Consider the following 15,359-nt stretch of genomic DNA (forward strand, 5'->3'; position numbering starts at 1 on the left):
CCAGGCACATAGATAAACCAAACACAGAGGAACAAGTACTGACTGTTGAACTGATGCCTTCATTTTCTTGTAAGCACCCCAAATATCTCATCATTATTTGTAGGAATATTAAATATTAAACATTAAAAATGATTAAAAATTAAATGATAAATCTTTCAATCATGACCATCAGCTTCAGACAAATAAATCCAGTTCTTCTATTCCTTTGTGCCCGAGCCTGCATAGCAGAAATAAGGGGCCTGATTTCAACTCAGGTGTAATTACATTGGCTTCAGTGAATGCCATTCCATTTAAACGAAGGTGAGAGAAGATCTAGACTCATGGGTTTCAAGTATCACTGTGAATTACTGTTTTCTAGCATGGCTGTTAAATCTATTGCCTCCCTGCTTCATTGTGTGATGAAATCTTCCTTTAAAAAAAATTGTCCCTATATTTAGTGGCTAACTCCACACCTGCCAAGCTGTCCTTGTCTGACACAAACCTGCAGTGCTATTTCTGTCTGGTCACGTGGCGCAATCTGTGCCTTGCCCAGTACTAGTCACTTTGCTGTGACTCCCCTGTGTCTAACCACACAGTTAGGGTGAGGTAGGCTTTTCAGACAGTGGTAGTACCAGCGAGACGCAATGGAAAGTCTTTTGAAATTGCTTGTGTATCCTTCAAATGGTTCCCCTTCCTTTTATTGATGAGCAAGGGGGGGAAGTATTGAAAACTCCAAAATAATAATACTGTTTAGTACTATATAGAGACCTTTACACATTCTAAACACTATGTAAACATTCATTTAGTAACAGAGATGGGCATCTCCTGAAAAAACATTTTCATAAATATTTCATCACATTTTTAAATTACCTGGCCCCACACATTTGCCTTTTCTATTATCTCCTGGGAACATGTGATCAGTCGTGTATTTGCACACATTTGTAGAAGCTGAATTATAAAGGTAATGCATGAGTTTGTTGGAATAGCTATGCACTCATCGAGTCGAGGAACAGAAACAATACCATGCGACTCATCTGACCGATGACAATGTATGCATGCAGCAAGCAATAGACATATATGAAGCTTTTTTAATTTTCACAATATCCCCATCACGTATGTATGCAAGTTTCATTCCCCTCATTTTACAGATAGGAGAATTAAGACAATGGGCTGATTCTCATCTCAGTTCCAGTACTACAAACCCTTTGACTCACTGGGCTACTTTGGATTGAAGCCAGTGTAACTAAGATAAATACCAGTCTCAGGAAGGTTATAGGAGTTGCCCAAACACACACAGCAAATTAATGCAGAACTTGGATTAAAACTCAGGGCTCCCTAACTGGTGCTTATTCCACTAAAACACTCTGCTGCTTATGCTTCAGCTAGACTTACTGGAATTGCACACCATTCCTATTATTAAAAACATTAATACCTATAGTGGACACAGCATTAGAAATGACAGTATTAAAGCCACCTGTATCAGTCCCTAGAGAACAGTCACCACCTAATAAGTTTTCTCTGGCTTATAATTCTATGACACGTGATTAAGATCTGCAATAGAAATGATTTAAAAACAGATTAATTCAAATTAAAGATTCACTTGATAAAAACAGAGTAGAAGAATGAATATTACCTTGGCAGGTTCGTTCATCTGTTAGCAGTTTATAGCCCTTCTGGCAGCTGCATTCAAAGCTACCAACCGTATTTCGGCAGAAATGGTCACAGCCACCATTGTTTACCAAGCACTCATCAATGTCTGTGAGGAACAGATGGGAAAAGATTAGTTTACTTTCTGGAATAATGGTAGGAATATAGGACTTGTCCAGTTCCCAACTAGACAACTGTCTCATTGGAAATAATATGTATGCCGTGGTGTTATAGCTGTGTCAGACCTAGGACACCGGGAGGTACTGGACCGACTTTTGTTGATGAGAGAGAGACAAGCTTTTGAGCGTAGCCAGGCCTGAAGAAGAGCTCTGTGTAAGCTCCAAATCCAAACAGAAGATGGTCCAAAATGTTACCTCACCCACTTTGTCTTTAGAAATAATATCACCAAAATATTCCCTCCCCCGCCCCCTTATTGACAATGCTAACAGAGGTGAAGGACTGAATGGTCCCCTAGAGATGGCACCTTTAGATCAATTTGGCTGAGGGACTTTGGTGGAAAGAGGCAGGGATGCCTATATTCCTGCTGCCCAGACATACCTGCTCTTGTGGACACGCTGGCTGTGTCTACATTTGCATGATTTTGCGCAAAAACATGCTGCCTATCTACACTGGTGGGGAGTCCTAGTGCAAGAACACTGACGTTCTAATGTGTGAAATCAGGGCTTCTTGTGCAAGAACTATGATGCTCCTGCTCAGGAAAAAGCCCTCTTGTGCAACTGTTCTTGCGCAAGAGGCCAGTGTAGACAGGCAACATGAATTTCTTGCACAAGACAGCCATTGGAGCTTTCTTGCGCAAGACAGCATCTACACTGGCACGGATGCTTTTGCGCAAAAGCACATCTTTTGCGCATAGGCACATGCCAATGTAGACGCTCTCTTACTCAAATACTCTGACGCAAAAATTCTTGTGTTAAAGAGTATTTGCGCAAAATCTTGCCAATACAGATGTAGCCACAGACTTTAGTCTCCATAGCTGTCAGTATAGAACATTTATTAGGAGCTAAGTTCACATGAAAAAAATTAAAATGATTAAAAAATAAGAGAGAGACGAGGTGAGTGAAGTAATATCTTGTATTGGACAAACCTCCATTGGAAGAAGGGGGCAAGTTTTCAGGTTTACACAGAGTTGGTCCAATAAAAGGTATTACCTCACTCACCTTGTCCCTCTAATATTCTGGAACCAACTCAGCTACACTAATACTTAAGCAAATATGTGATTTTTTCCTCTGGTGTAAATATAGGGCCCCCTGATTACCTTTAGTCCCCATGTTTATCTTTCCTAATTCCCTGTTAATGCAAGGCAGACTTTGAATTAGTGCATGTTGTTGTTTATCCTGTACTTATATGCGCAATATCCCTATTTACACCATTTGGGAGTCATAGGCATATATGGAGAGCAGGATCAAGTATGTGGCATTTAAAATATTTACCGAAGTGTTGTGAAGGGCTCTGTCAGAAGAGAACTGCTTCCTTTGTCAAGCTGGAAGCTCCATTTCCCTGCTCCAATGTTTCTAAGAAAAAAAGCTTTCCCCCTTCTCCAGCTACACATAACAGGACAATCATACTTATTGGCACTTCCATTGCAATATTTGCCATTTTAGCTGTGACTTCCCTGACTGTGACTTTAAAAATAGCTACTTGGTAAAGGGAACAAAAGAGGTAACTATGTGCCTTTTTTTGAGATTGTATACAATGGGAGAGATAACATGTCAGGATTTAGGCACACACAAACAGCAGCATATTCTTCTACGAAGGAAACAAGACCTGAACTGATTTTGGAGACTGACTTTTCCCAGTTATCCAGGAAGCCTCTTACCGGCAAAACTTGGAAACTTTTAAGAATATCAATTGGCCATTAAAAAAAAATCCTGCTAAGAACAAGTCTAGGTGTTAAAAGAATGATCGTGTAGAAATGGAAATCTGCCAAAGATATGAATAGGGCTGTTGAGTGAGCTGGTGCAGTTAGAAAGCATTACTTTGATATATAGGAGAGAGAAGATTTTGAGGGAAGTATTTTTTAGAAATGCTTGGTTAAATTATTATTAATACATGTAATAAGCAAACAAGTAAATCAATCTTTAAAAAAGACATGTAATTACTGTGAAAATGGAGGGTATCGTGTATAAGTAGTTATGCTGATTACGGAGTAATATTTCTGGATATATACAGCAACAAAATATGACAGCAGAAGAATAATGGAGGCAGAACATAAACCTTGATCATGTACAGTGTATATAACTTTTAATCACTGACAGTCAGATTCTCTCACACTTCTTTTTCCTCCAGGTACTACTGGAGACAACAGAGAGTGAGTAAGGGTGGCAGATTCTTGCACTGCATTTGTAGTTAGAAGAGTTTTCTCATTTGATACTTATATAAGTATAAAGGAGGGAATCAATGTGATCCAGTGAACTGATACTAAAAACTCTGGGACTAAGGGTGAATCTTACTGTTGGCTTGATTCTGCAGCTCTGTTATTAATGTGCAATAGTACCTTACATTGGAAGTTGTGCCATTGATTTCAATAGGATTACTAAATGGCAGAATCAATCCTTGTGTGAGTTTTGGAAGGTTAATTGAATTTTTTGTACTTAGGTAACACACTTATAAATACTTATTACATGCAAGCTGAGCTTTTCATGTCAAATCAGCATAAAAAAGAGTTGAAGTGAATTCTTTGGCTATACATTTTCAAACTTGGGTGGCTGAAGTTAGGGATCTAAAACAGTACGTTTTGGCTCCCAAATCTGAAAGTGTTGGCCTTCAGCAAAGAGAAGCCATGGACCACACTACAGAATAGCCTGGCCCTAAAGAGTGGAGACAGATCCCATCTGATGTTAAACTGCGGTCAAAACAATTCTGTCTCAATAACAACAACAGTAATACATTACAATGTTATTGGTTTATTTCCTCCTCAAGTGCTTTCAGTCTTATTAATGATTCATTCCAACCCCACTCTTGCCTTGCTGCATTTCAGTTGGGACTGCTTTGCAGATCTCACGGGGGGAGACCATCACTGTTCAACTGTCAAACTTTCCCAGAGTCAGTTTATATAACTGCAGGTTATAAAAATCTCCAAGCAGAGTTAAAAATCTCAGACAAAAGGAATTCCTGGTGATATGTTAATTATAACATGTCATGTGTGGTACACATAGAAGTCACTTGTCATAAAAATGGTATCTATTACTCATGGGCTACGTCTAGACTGGCATGATTTTCCGCAAATGCTTTTAATGGAAAAGTTTTCCGTTAAAAGCATTTGCAGAAAAGAGCGTCTAGATTGGCACGGATGCTTTTCCGCAAAAGCACTTTTTGCAGAAAAGCGACCATGCCAATCTAGACGCGCTTTTGAGCAAAAAAGCGCCGATCGCCATTTTAGCCATCAAGGCTTGTTTGCGCAAAACAGTACTGTGCTGTCTACACTGGCCCTCTTGCGCAAATGATTTGCTCAAGAGGGCTTTTGCCTGAACGAGAGCAGCATAGTATTTCCGCAAGAAGCACTGATTTCTTACAGTAGGAAGTCAGTGTTCTTGCGGAAATTCAAGCGGCCAGTGTAAACAGCTGGCAAGTTTTTCTGCAAAAGCAGCTGATTTTGCAGAAAAAGTTGCCAGTCTAGACACAGCCATGGTGAACACACAGTGATATCTGAGTTGCTATATTGCCCTATATTCTGAGCATCTATATCTGAATAGAAAGTAACTCTGAGTCTCCGACAATATGGTGGGGTAACTGTGGAGAAGGACAGACTTTTTAATGACAACCATTGTATTTTACTATGGTTTATACCAAATTCTAGTGGCAATTTGCTTTTCTTTACGGGCTTGTGAAGATCATATGGTACCTAAATGAAATTTTCCTGAACTCAGGATCAGATCATATGCTGGTGTAAATCCACTGAAAACACAGCTTTGTCAAATGTATACCAGCAGTGTGTGGGTGAAACAGAGAGAGTCCAAAAAAGAATCTCTTCCCCACCCCTCATGACTTTGATACATTGTAGGCATTTTAGTTGAAATACTGGCTGAGTGGGTGAGTTTTTGTGTGGCCTTTCAAAACCAGGACATACAGAACACAATGGAAGTTAAAACTGTTAACTGCAAAAACATTCTAAAAAACATAAATAACACCATGTCTCTGCTTTCACTATATTTCTTTCTATGGGCATAACAAGAGTGACAAGGCATGTAAAAATCATTTCACTCTATGGAGGGCACAGCCTTGCTGCATTTCACTTGAAAGTGAACAGTATTCAACCATATCATGTCTGATAAATTGTTCTTATAAATTGCACCAAGCCTATTTCTCCACTATTTTTCTTTCCACAGCTATAAATAATTTTTGTTATGAGACTTGTGAAAATAACAAATGGTCCCACTTATGTGAAAGGGTGAAGAGCCCATTTATCTTTAAACTGGTTGCTGCCCAACTTCAGTGTGTCCAAGTGGTTGATGTGAATTGCACTGAGTCTCCAAGAAATGTCTATCCTTCACTGAAACTTCTCTAGCCATATAAATCATAGAAGGAAAAATAATTTAAGATTGGAATTGATTACCGAATACCTGGCATTTAGGAAAATTCCCGCACTTGCTACTCAGTCAAATATCCCACTGAAGTTAATGGAGCTTTGCCTGAGTAAGGATGCTCAACCTGGGGTGTTTAGTGAACTTGATTTTAAGGTGTACCATTTTCAGGTGGTAAAAGATTATATTCAAGAAGTTTCAGTTCTCTCTCTGTCTTCAGCTTTTCAGTATCCCAAGGAATGTGAAAATACAGAAATGGAGTGCTCTTCCACGGGGGCAAGTACTTAAAAGTGCCTTGAAAACTGAAGTGTCTGGAGATTGTTTTGCTTAGACAACCTGCCATTCTAAATCTTCATGCCCATATCTAAATCTAATAGTTAAATTTATTTCTTCTGACATCATTCAAGATGATTTTGCTACCTTTGTATTAACCACATTTTTTAAATTGTATTTTATTTTTGTATAAACATTATTGAGAGAAATAAATGAGGCACTTTGGAAGCTAATAATGGGACTTGATTTAGGAGCTTGAGTGCAGAAACTGTCTCTATGTCCCCCCTTCCACAAAATAATAAATATGACCTGATATTCCTTTGGCTAGTAAATTCTAATGCCCTTGTGTTCTTTTTAATCTACAACTTATTTTCCATTTCTATCTTGCTGCATGTTCCTCAGTATTTAAAATTCAACATGTGTGGTGTGTCAATCCCATGGATGAGTAAAGAAACACTTAATAATGCCGACTTATTGCAATAAAAAAGAGCCTTTGGGCATCCAGGACCATTCCAGCCCCTTAGAAGACTCACAGACTACAAGGTCTAAAGGAAGCATTGTGTTCATGTAGTCAGACTTCCTGCACATCGCAGGCCACAGAACCTCACCCACCCACTCCAGCAATCGATCCCTAATCTCCAGCTGAATTTCTTAAATCGTCAAACCATGGTTTAAAGATGTCAAATTACAGAGAATTCACCATTTACACTAGCTCCCTACCCCCAGGCCGTGCAGCATCTGCTCCAGCCTCTCTGCATCCTGCTCATGCCTCTCCCCTCCTTGGGCCCTGTGGCATCCACTCGTTCATCGCTCTCACTTTCACTGCCTCTGCCCTGGACAATTACATTCAATTTGCCCAGGCAGTGGACTTCCTTACTAATTTCTCCTAATTGTATCTCTTTTCCCCATGTCACTGTCATACCATCACACTGTGTCCAGCCACATCTGTGCTAGGATGGCAGGGTACCAGGGCCATAGTTACATGCTGCTGTAAGTCCAGAATATAGATGCAAACTAGAGCCATGGAAGGGTTTTTTCCCTCATTGTAGGGACTTGTCCTCCCCGAATGATGGTCGCTAAGTCAACAGAAGCATTTTCCCATCAACTAAGCGGAAGTCATGCCACAGCTAGGACATTTAGGCATGTGGATTTTGTATCCTGCCCCCCAGTGCTGTAGGTATGTTGACCTAAGTTTTCATTAGAGACCAGTGGGGTGGACTGGCAATCAAAATAGGCCCAGGAAATGGTTAGAGAATGGCCCACTTTTTCACATCAAAGAATTTTTTAAAAATTTACTCTTCGATGCTAAGTGGTTCATAACATCCTCATTATATATTTCGGACAGTAGGTCCTTCTCACATGGCATTAACATGAAGGATTCAAGATGTGACTGTGTAAGACAATTTCACAATTTGTTCAGAAAATATTTCAGCTTTGAAAAAGACCTCTCACAGGAGACCTGGATTGCAGACAAGGTTAATATATATTTGTACACTAGAAAGACGTGCCTATACACCAGTGTGTTCAAATTAAACTTGGCCAAAACATGGTAACAACATTCCATGCAGTTTTTGCAGGATTTACATTTTTCGAGAGTAGCTTCGTCACAATCGTCTTTATTCTCAATAGTGTCATTTAAGACATCTTCAGTAAGTTGACCTAAATTTGCTCCATTTCCTTGGGAAATCCATCATCTCTGCATGCAATATTTCTTTTGAGATAGTGTTGCTAATTTTTTTTAACTCATTTAATTTTTTAAATGCATTTTCGGGGAGATTGTTTAGAATATTTTCAAAATTCTTCAGATCCAAATCAGAAAGTTCTGGATAAAGATTGTGGTGTTTTAGATACCTCGTATTGAAACTGCTGACTACTCTGATAAGTTTCTTTTGTATTTCATAGCATTTCATTTGAACCAAATTCCCCAGGTAACTTTTTCCGTATTCTAGTCCGTTTTTTAATAAATATCTTCTAAACTTCTACCTTTTCCCTCTGCTGCCATGTTTCCTCCCCATGCTCCATCAGCTCCCCGGTGCCTGCTTCCCCCAACCCCTCACCCTCCTCTGCTATCCTGACTCCTGCCCTTCTCACTGCCCTCAGCCTTCCCGAGACCTGTCCTCTTTACCAGCCCTTCTCTCCCGCCAGTGCCCACTCCTCCAGAAGCCCCACTCTGATCGTGTGAGCTACCCCTCCTCATCCCCTCTCCTAACACCTCCCTCTACACACCTGCCTTGCCTCTTTCCTCTGGTGCTGGTCCCTCACCCTCCCCTTTTGCTTCACCCCCAGAATCCCCTGGCACCAGCACCTTCCCTTACCCCTGCACCCTCCTGGTGCCTCCCTCTTCCCTCACTGCCCCTGCCCACTTGCCCTCTTTTTCTCCCCCACCCCACCAGACCCACCATGCAGAGCATGGCTGTGTAAGCGGGTCCGTGCACTGCTGCTCCCCCAGCGGAGTGGAAAGGGGCGGGGAGGGGGAGGGGAGAGAAAGGGCCGTGCAGAGGGCATGCTGGCAGAGCTCGAACATTCCCCACTATGCAGTGCTCCAGCCGGGCTCTGTGCTGCCTCTCCAGGACTCCGGCAGCCACTCCCAGGAGCAGCTTGCAGGGTTTATCCTCCTCCTCCTCCAGACACTTCCCGGTATCCCACCGGGCTAGTCCACCCCTGGAGACCAGATCTTCCTCTTCTGCTTTTAAAAAGTTGCCAGTCATTTGAAAATCTTGTTACTCCAACTGCCATTGTGGAATGAGGTTTTCCACGGTCAAAAAACTGCTGTGTTCTTTCGATTTACTTTTGAAAGACTGTGGCAGCAGTCTAGACACAGGAGAAGTTTTTTAACCCTGTAGTCTAGACACACCCTCACCGTGTGTGGCACCTGTTCCATAGGTCTACCTGGGCTTTGCTTCCTACTGCAGGCATCGTGGCCCGGCTCCTGGTGCCTGGAATCGTAGTGTTGCTCAGGATTGACCTGGCTTCCCTAATAGGCTGGAGCAGGGTTGGGGGAGGCCCGGGCTTGTGGATTAAAGTGGGAAAGCCCTGTGAAATAGACTATTGAGAGGTCTGGTTCACTGAAGCATTCTCTAATGAGTTGCATCCACTGAGCGATGATACAACTTAGTTCTTACATCGCACTTTTCATAAATATGCCTCCAAGAGATTTATAAAGAAGGCCCATTTTACAGATTGGGAAATGGAGGCACAGAGCAGTGAAGTGACATGCCCAAGGTCACCCAGCAGACTAGGGAATAGAACCCCTATCTCCAGTCCCATGCACTATCCACTAGGCCATACTGTTTAGGTAATCTTCTTTCACTGGTGGAAGGCATAGTTGTGCACTTATCTTGAATATGCACCACCATATAAAAATACATTCAAACTACAGAGTGGCCAGTATTCACGAGATTAAAATTATATGGTAAATGATAAAAACTATATATATATATATATATATATATACACACACACACACACACTCATACACACACACACAGGCAGTCCCCGGGTTACGTACAACATAGCGACTGTAGGTTTGTTCTTAAGTTGAATCTGTATGTAAGTTGGAACTGGCGTCCAGATTCAGCCGCTGCTGAAACTGACCAGCAGCTGACTACAGGAAGCCCGAGGCAGAGTTGCTCTGCCCCGGGCTTCCTGGAATCAGCCTCTGATCAGTTTCAACAGGCTGAATTTGGACGCCAGTTCCATACAGATTCAATTTAAGAACCCCAGGCGTCCCCAACTCTGCCTCGGGCTTCCTGTAGTCAGTGCTGGTCAGTTTCAGCAGTGGCTGACTTGGGGACGCCTGGGGCAGAGCAGCTGGGGTGCTGCCGGGTTGATTCAGTAGCGCCCAGAGCGGCGCTGCGGGACCAACAGGCAGCGCCCCAGCTGCTCTACCACAGGTGTCCGGAGAAAAGCAGACCAGGGAGACAAGGGCGGCGGACCGAGACGCACCGTGGTCCCGCTGCCGGCGTCCTCAGAGGCTTTGCTCCCTGTCTCCCTGGTCTGCGTAACTCAGGGACTGCCTGTATATATATTCTGACAATATGTCTGAAATATATTTAAGACATAAGAATTAATGTAAACATATCAATAGTGCTGTTTATATTCCAGGGGCTATTTTAAATATCAGGAAAATTGTCTAGTTCTGCAATATTTCAAATAGTATATATGCAGTGAATATACCATTTGATGTATAGTATATGCACTGGATATACAATTTTTGTTCTCAGCCCCAATATTGCAGACCCACTGGCTTCAATAGAGCTGTAATGGAATTTAAGTCAGAATTTAGGTTAAACTCTTCCTGAAAAACATCAGGATGGTTATGGTCTAGTGCAGTTGGGAGCTCTAGTCCCAGTTTTACTACTGACTTCTACTAAAAATCCAGGTAAGTCACTCAGGCTATGTCTACACGACAAGGTTTTTGCGCAAAAACCTGTGGAGTGTTCACACCTCAAGTGTGTTTTTGCGCAAGGAAATCTACAGTCATTCTACAGAACAGAGGGCTTTTTGTGGTGTTCTTGCGCAAAAAGGTGTGTGTGGATGCTCAACAGGGGTTTCTTGTGCAAAAAGAGCCTATCACAAAAAGCACAGGTGCTCTGATGGCCATTCTGTGAATGGCCATCAGAACTTTCTTGCGCAAGAGTGTCCATGCAGTGTGAAGTATCAGAGGGGTAACCGTGTTAGTCTGAATCTGCAAAAGTGGTGAGGAGTCCTGTGGCACCTTATAGACTAACCGAAGTGTTGGAGCATAAGCTTTCATGGGCAAAGACCCACTTTGTCAGATGCATGCAAATGCAGAATATAGTTCATGGCCTGTAATTTATTTTGCATCAAAGGTAAATTACAGAGGAAATAATACTTGAACTTTTTTATAGTGCCTTCCCACCTAATGATAACAAAGGGCAGAATGCTACAAACTTCACAACACTTCAGTGAGCTGGATAAGTGTTATTATGGTAATTTTTACAGATGAGAAAATCAAGATGAGAAAAAAGATGATGAGTGACTTGCCCAGCATCACACATGAAATGAAAAACAGCCACAAAAAGAAACAGCCAAGCACATAACCCAGCTTCCTCGAGTCTCCAATTTCCATCCTTTAACCACATCGCCATTTTTTCTCTACTGATGAGCTAAGTACAATAAATGATAATCCACCACATTGTAACTTAAGGTTTTCATTTAGTTAGTTTTGTGGGTTTGGTTGTTCAGTAAGGCATTTCCTTAATTACCAAAATTAAAACTAGATCGGTCAGATACAGACAGACCAAATAAAATGTTAATCTCTCTCTCCCTGAAAACATGGTGCCCATAAAGCAAAGTTTTGTGCAAATATTCTCAGAGCATGGAAAGGTTGAGGCAGGTTTCAACAAATTTCTCTCATGTCGCTTTCTTCCTTTTCTTCTGGAAATCTTTGGAATTTCCATAAGAAACCTGTCTTCAAATACAGATGGTAATCTGTCACACATGGATTTAAGTGTCAGCTTATTTCCTTCAGGACATATCCATTCTGACATTATCCACCAATCAATCAATAAAAAAGCATGCCAAGCTGCCAAGAGATCAATCACCTTATAAAACAAACATTATGCCTTATTATTTTCTTATTACAGTTAATTCAATTTATAGAGCACAAAAAGCATCGGAAGTGGAAAACTTGAGATACATTGTCAACATAGTTTAGGCCCTGAATTCTAATTTTTTGAAGGGAGGGATTTACTAAGCCTAATATGAAAAGACAGGATTTTCATTTTAAAATGTCACGGAACAACAGTTTATTTTTAAAAATAACTTACAAACAAGTTGGTACTGTGTTGTCAGCTCAAACAGCAACACTGTTTCTGAGGCCTGACAACCACAAAAGGAAATGGACTGGAAAGAGAGTGAAGCTGACCTAGAAAGGGTTTGTGTCCAAGGTGAGCGAAATGCAAACAAAAAGCAGTATAAATGTTGGAAAGTAATACATTTGTAAATGTCTAAAATCTAAATGTTAGTGATAACACTTGGAGAGGATAATACTTACTATCATAGGACAGGAGGGATGGTCCAATGGTTAGGTACTAATTCTACCTCTGTAAAATAGGGTTAATAGCACTTCCTTCCAATAAAGTGGTGTTGTGCGGATGGGTACTTGAAGGATTGGGAGGTGCTCTGATAGAATAGTAATAGAGCACATCTAAGTAGACTTGTAGGTCAATATTCTAAACATTGGGCTAATACTGCTAAGCTTACTGTTTACTTGTCTGATGCACTCACATGGTTCCCAATTTCACAATTTCTCAGTGGCTCAATCTTTAATGCATTTGCATTTCACAGATGGGGAGCTGAATCAGGAACTAAGTTGACTTGTTTGAGGTCACACAGAAAGTCTGAAGCACAGGAGAGAACTGAACCTGGTTCTAAACCAGCACCCTAATTCTCCTCGCTCTCATCTCCAGGAAGAAAGATTGCTCATGGTATGCACTAAGCATCATGTGTGGGAGTGTTTGTAGAATCAGACCCTTAGTTTTTACTAAGGGCAAACTCAAAGAACCCTCAGTTTTTATTAAGGGCAAACACTCGCTCATGCTCATGTGAGTTGTGCCTGGGTCAGAGTGAAAACAAATGGAGATTTCACAATTTGTTGCCCCTTATGGAGCCCCAGTGAAAATAATGGACCAGGCACACCACAGAGCCTGCATGCGGTGACTAACAGAACTGAGATCTGAGTAAGCACCTCAGGGTTTAGTCTATTACTTTTAACTTGACGGAGTCCCTTTAATTTGTGCTATTTTCACCCTTTCTTGAATTGCTATTTGCTGAAGAAGGGTATAAATTTACTGCAAACAAATGTAGTTACAAAGCTCTGTCCGGAAAGGTTGCTATGAATTTTTTTTTATATAAGTTTAAAACTGAAGCTTTTCTGAAAAATAAAATTGACATTGTACCAGTCTGTGGTTCTAGGATTAAAATCTGAACTGATCTGCCCCCCAGCAATCCCACTGAAATCATGCTGGCTGCAACATCCCCTTTACTATGATAATACCAAAAATTGGGGCTGCAGTTTGACCCCATGTTTTCTGGCTACTCAGTGAAAAGGAACAATACTAAGCAGAAAACAGCTTTACGTGAATTCAAATCAGTCAGAGATGATCAAGAATCATAATTAATCAATAAATGGATCAAGGAACAATTTTCATAATAAGACATTTCAAAGCTCCTACAGTTTAACCTTCAAGGTCCCATTTACTGAAGCTACCTACTTTCAGTGGGAGCAGGATCCAGCCACATGTAAAAAGGAGCAGTTTTTATGGGAATAAAATAGAAGAATAAAAAAGTACTTTTCAGTCTTGAATATCATTGACTATGAATAGCTTGCTGCTTTTACCAACCCCCAAACGGCAGAACTCATGGCATATCTTTACATAATATATTATGGTTGTTGACCCTCAGGGAGTTTTATATTATTGGAGGAATGTGAAGTCTTTTTAACAACCAAAAGGCAAAATATGACCCTCAAGAAGTAATTTAAAAGATCTAGTATTTTCAATTGAGACAAAGGCAAAAACATAACAAGCTCAAGCTTCATTGGAAAAGGGATATCGCCAATTCATAACAACGAAAACCATAATACAAACATGTTTAAAAGTCTCAAAGGGGTAGCCATGTTAGTCTGTAACTTTAAAAACGAGTAATCCTGAGGCACCTTAAAGACTAACTATATATCTATATATATCTATATATATATATATATGTGTAGTATCATGAACTTTTGTGAGCAAAACCCACTTCTCATGATCATCTCATCTGAAGAAGTGGGTTTTACCCATAAAAGCTCATGATACTGTATATAAATATTTGTTATCTTCTAAGGAGCCACAGGACTACCCACTGTTTTATAATACAAACACTGATATGACTGAAGAGTTGAAAGGAAATAAAAGTCTATAAGTTAGATGACATTGGATCTGAATGTTCCATTGGAAGGTGTAGCTGGTTGCAGGTTGACCTAGTGGTTAGGACACCGATTTGGCAGGTGGAGAAGAGGTGCAGCTTTCTGCTGCTTTTGCCTCAGGCCGGGCAATTCTGGCTTTTTATCTTGCTATATTCCTTAAGTTTGGGGCATGGGGGTTCCTTGTAGGTTCCCCCTCCTTTGCCCCAGGGGCAGGGTTGGAGGCTTACATGCTCTGGCGGCTGGCTAAGTAGACGGGTTCTGGCTCAGGTCCTGCAGACAGCAGAACCAGCTGCTGTTTCCTAGCTGGTCAGCCCCTAACTGAGGCAGGCTCCTTTCTCTTATCCTCCCTTCAGGTCTGGCATCGGCAGCAAGTAAAGCGGGGTTGGGGCTAGCTGGACAAAAAAGCTTTGTTTAGCCCCTGCACTGCCAGGCCCTCCTCTCACTCCCTCACAGCAGGTAATTAGCACTTTACATTTGTCAATTATAGATTACTCTATACCAGACAGATGGATGGAACATCTTCAATTACAAAATAAATTTCTGACCATCAGAATCAAAGTGAAGAACAATGGATCAGTTGACAGGGTCAGTTATAAGGTTTTGGGGTCCCCAGTGAATTTATGATCCCATATAGCGTTGACTTTGACAAAACCTCTAACGGACTATCAACAGACTATTTCTCAACTCTGCCCACCCTTACACTTTCTATCCACTCTGCTCAAGTTCTGCTCTTTGCTTTTTTTTGCAGCTAACCAACATTATCCATTGTTTTCTGAAGCCAGTTTATCACGTCACCTCAGCTTGTTGAGCTTCCCACTTATGACATACATCCACCTCACCAGCAGCTGAAAACAGTATGAGCCACAATTTCATCTCCCTTTTACAGAGTCTGGGCCAAATTCTGCTCTTGGTTACTCCAATGCAACACCATGTCAGCAGAATTCTCCCCAGCCTATTACTTCCCAAATCTCTTGATCTGATACTTAGTA

At 41.1% G+C, this 15,359-nt stretch overlaps 1 protein-coding gene across 9 annotated transcripts in view; it reads right to left on the reverse strand.

The window, feature by feature from the left end:
- Positions 1 to 15,359, reverse strand: part of SCUBE1 (signal peptide, CUB domain and EGF like domain containing 1) — a 293,808-nt gene that overhangs the window by 82,585 nt on the left and 195,864 nt on the right. For all 9 annotated transcript variants that reach the window (XM_006127719.4, XM_006127718.4, XM_075899443.1 and 6 more), the window contains one exon: positions 1,613 to 1,735. In XM_006127719.4, the coding sequence (XP_006127781.2) occupies positions 1,613 to 1,735 (123 nt within the window). The remainder of the gene's footprint in view (positions 1 to 1,612; positions 1,736 to 15,359) is intronic.

Source organism: Pelodiscus sinensis, chromosome 1 (genome assembly GCF_049634645.1).
Source record: "Pelodiscus sinensis isolate JC-2024 chromosome 1, ASM4963464v1, whole genome shotgun sequence".
Taxonomy (NCBI): Eukaryota; Metazoa; Chordata; order Testudines; family Trionychidae; genus Pelodiscus; species Pelodiscus sinensis.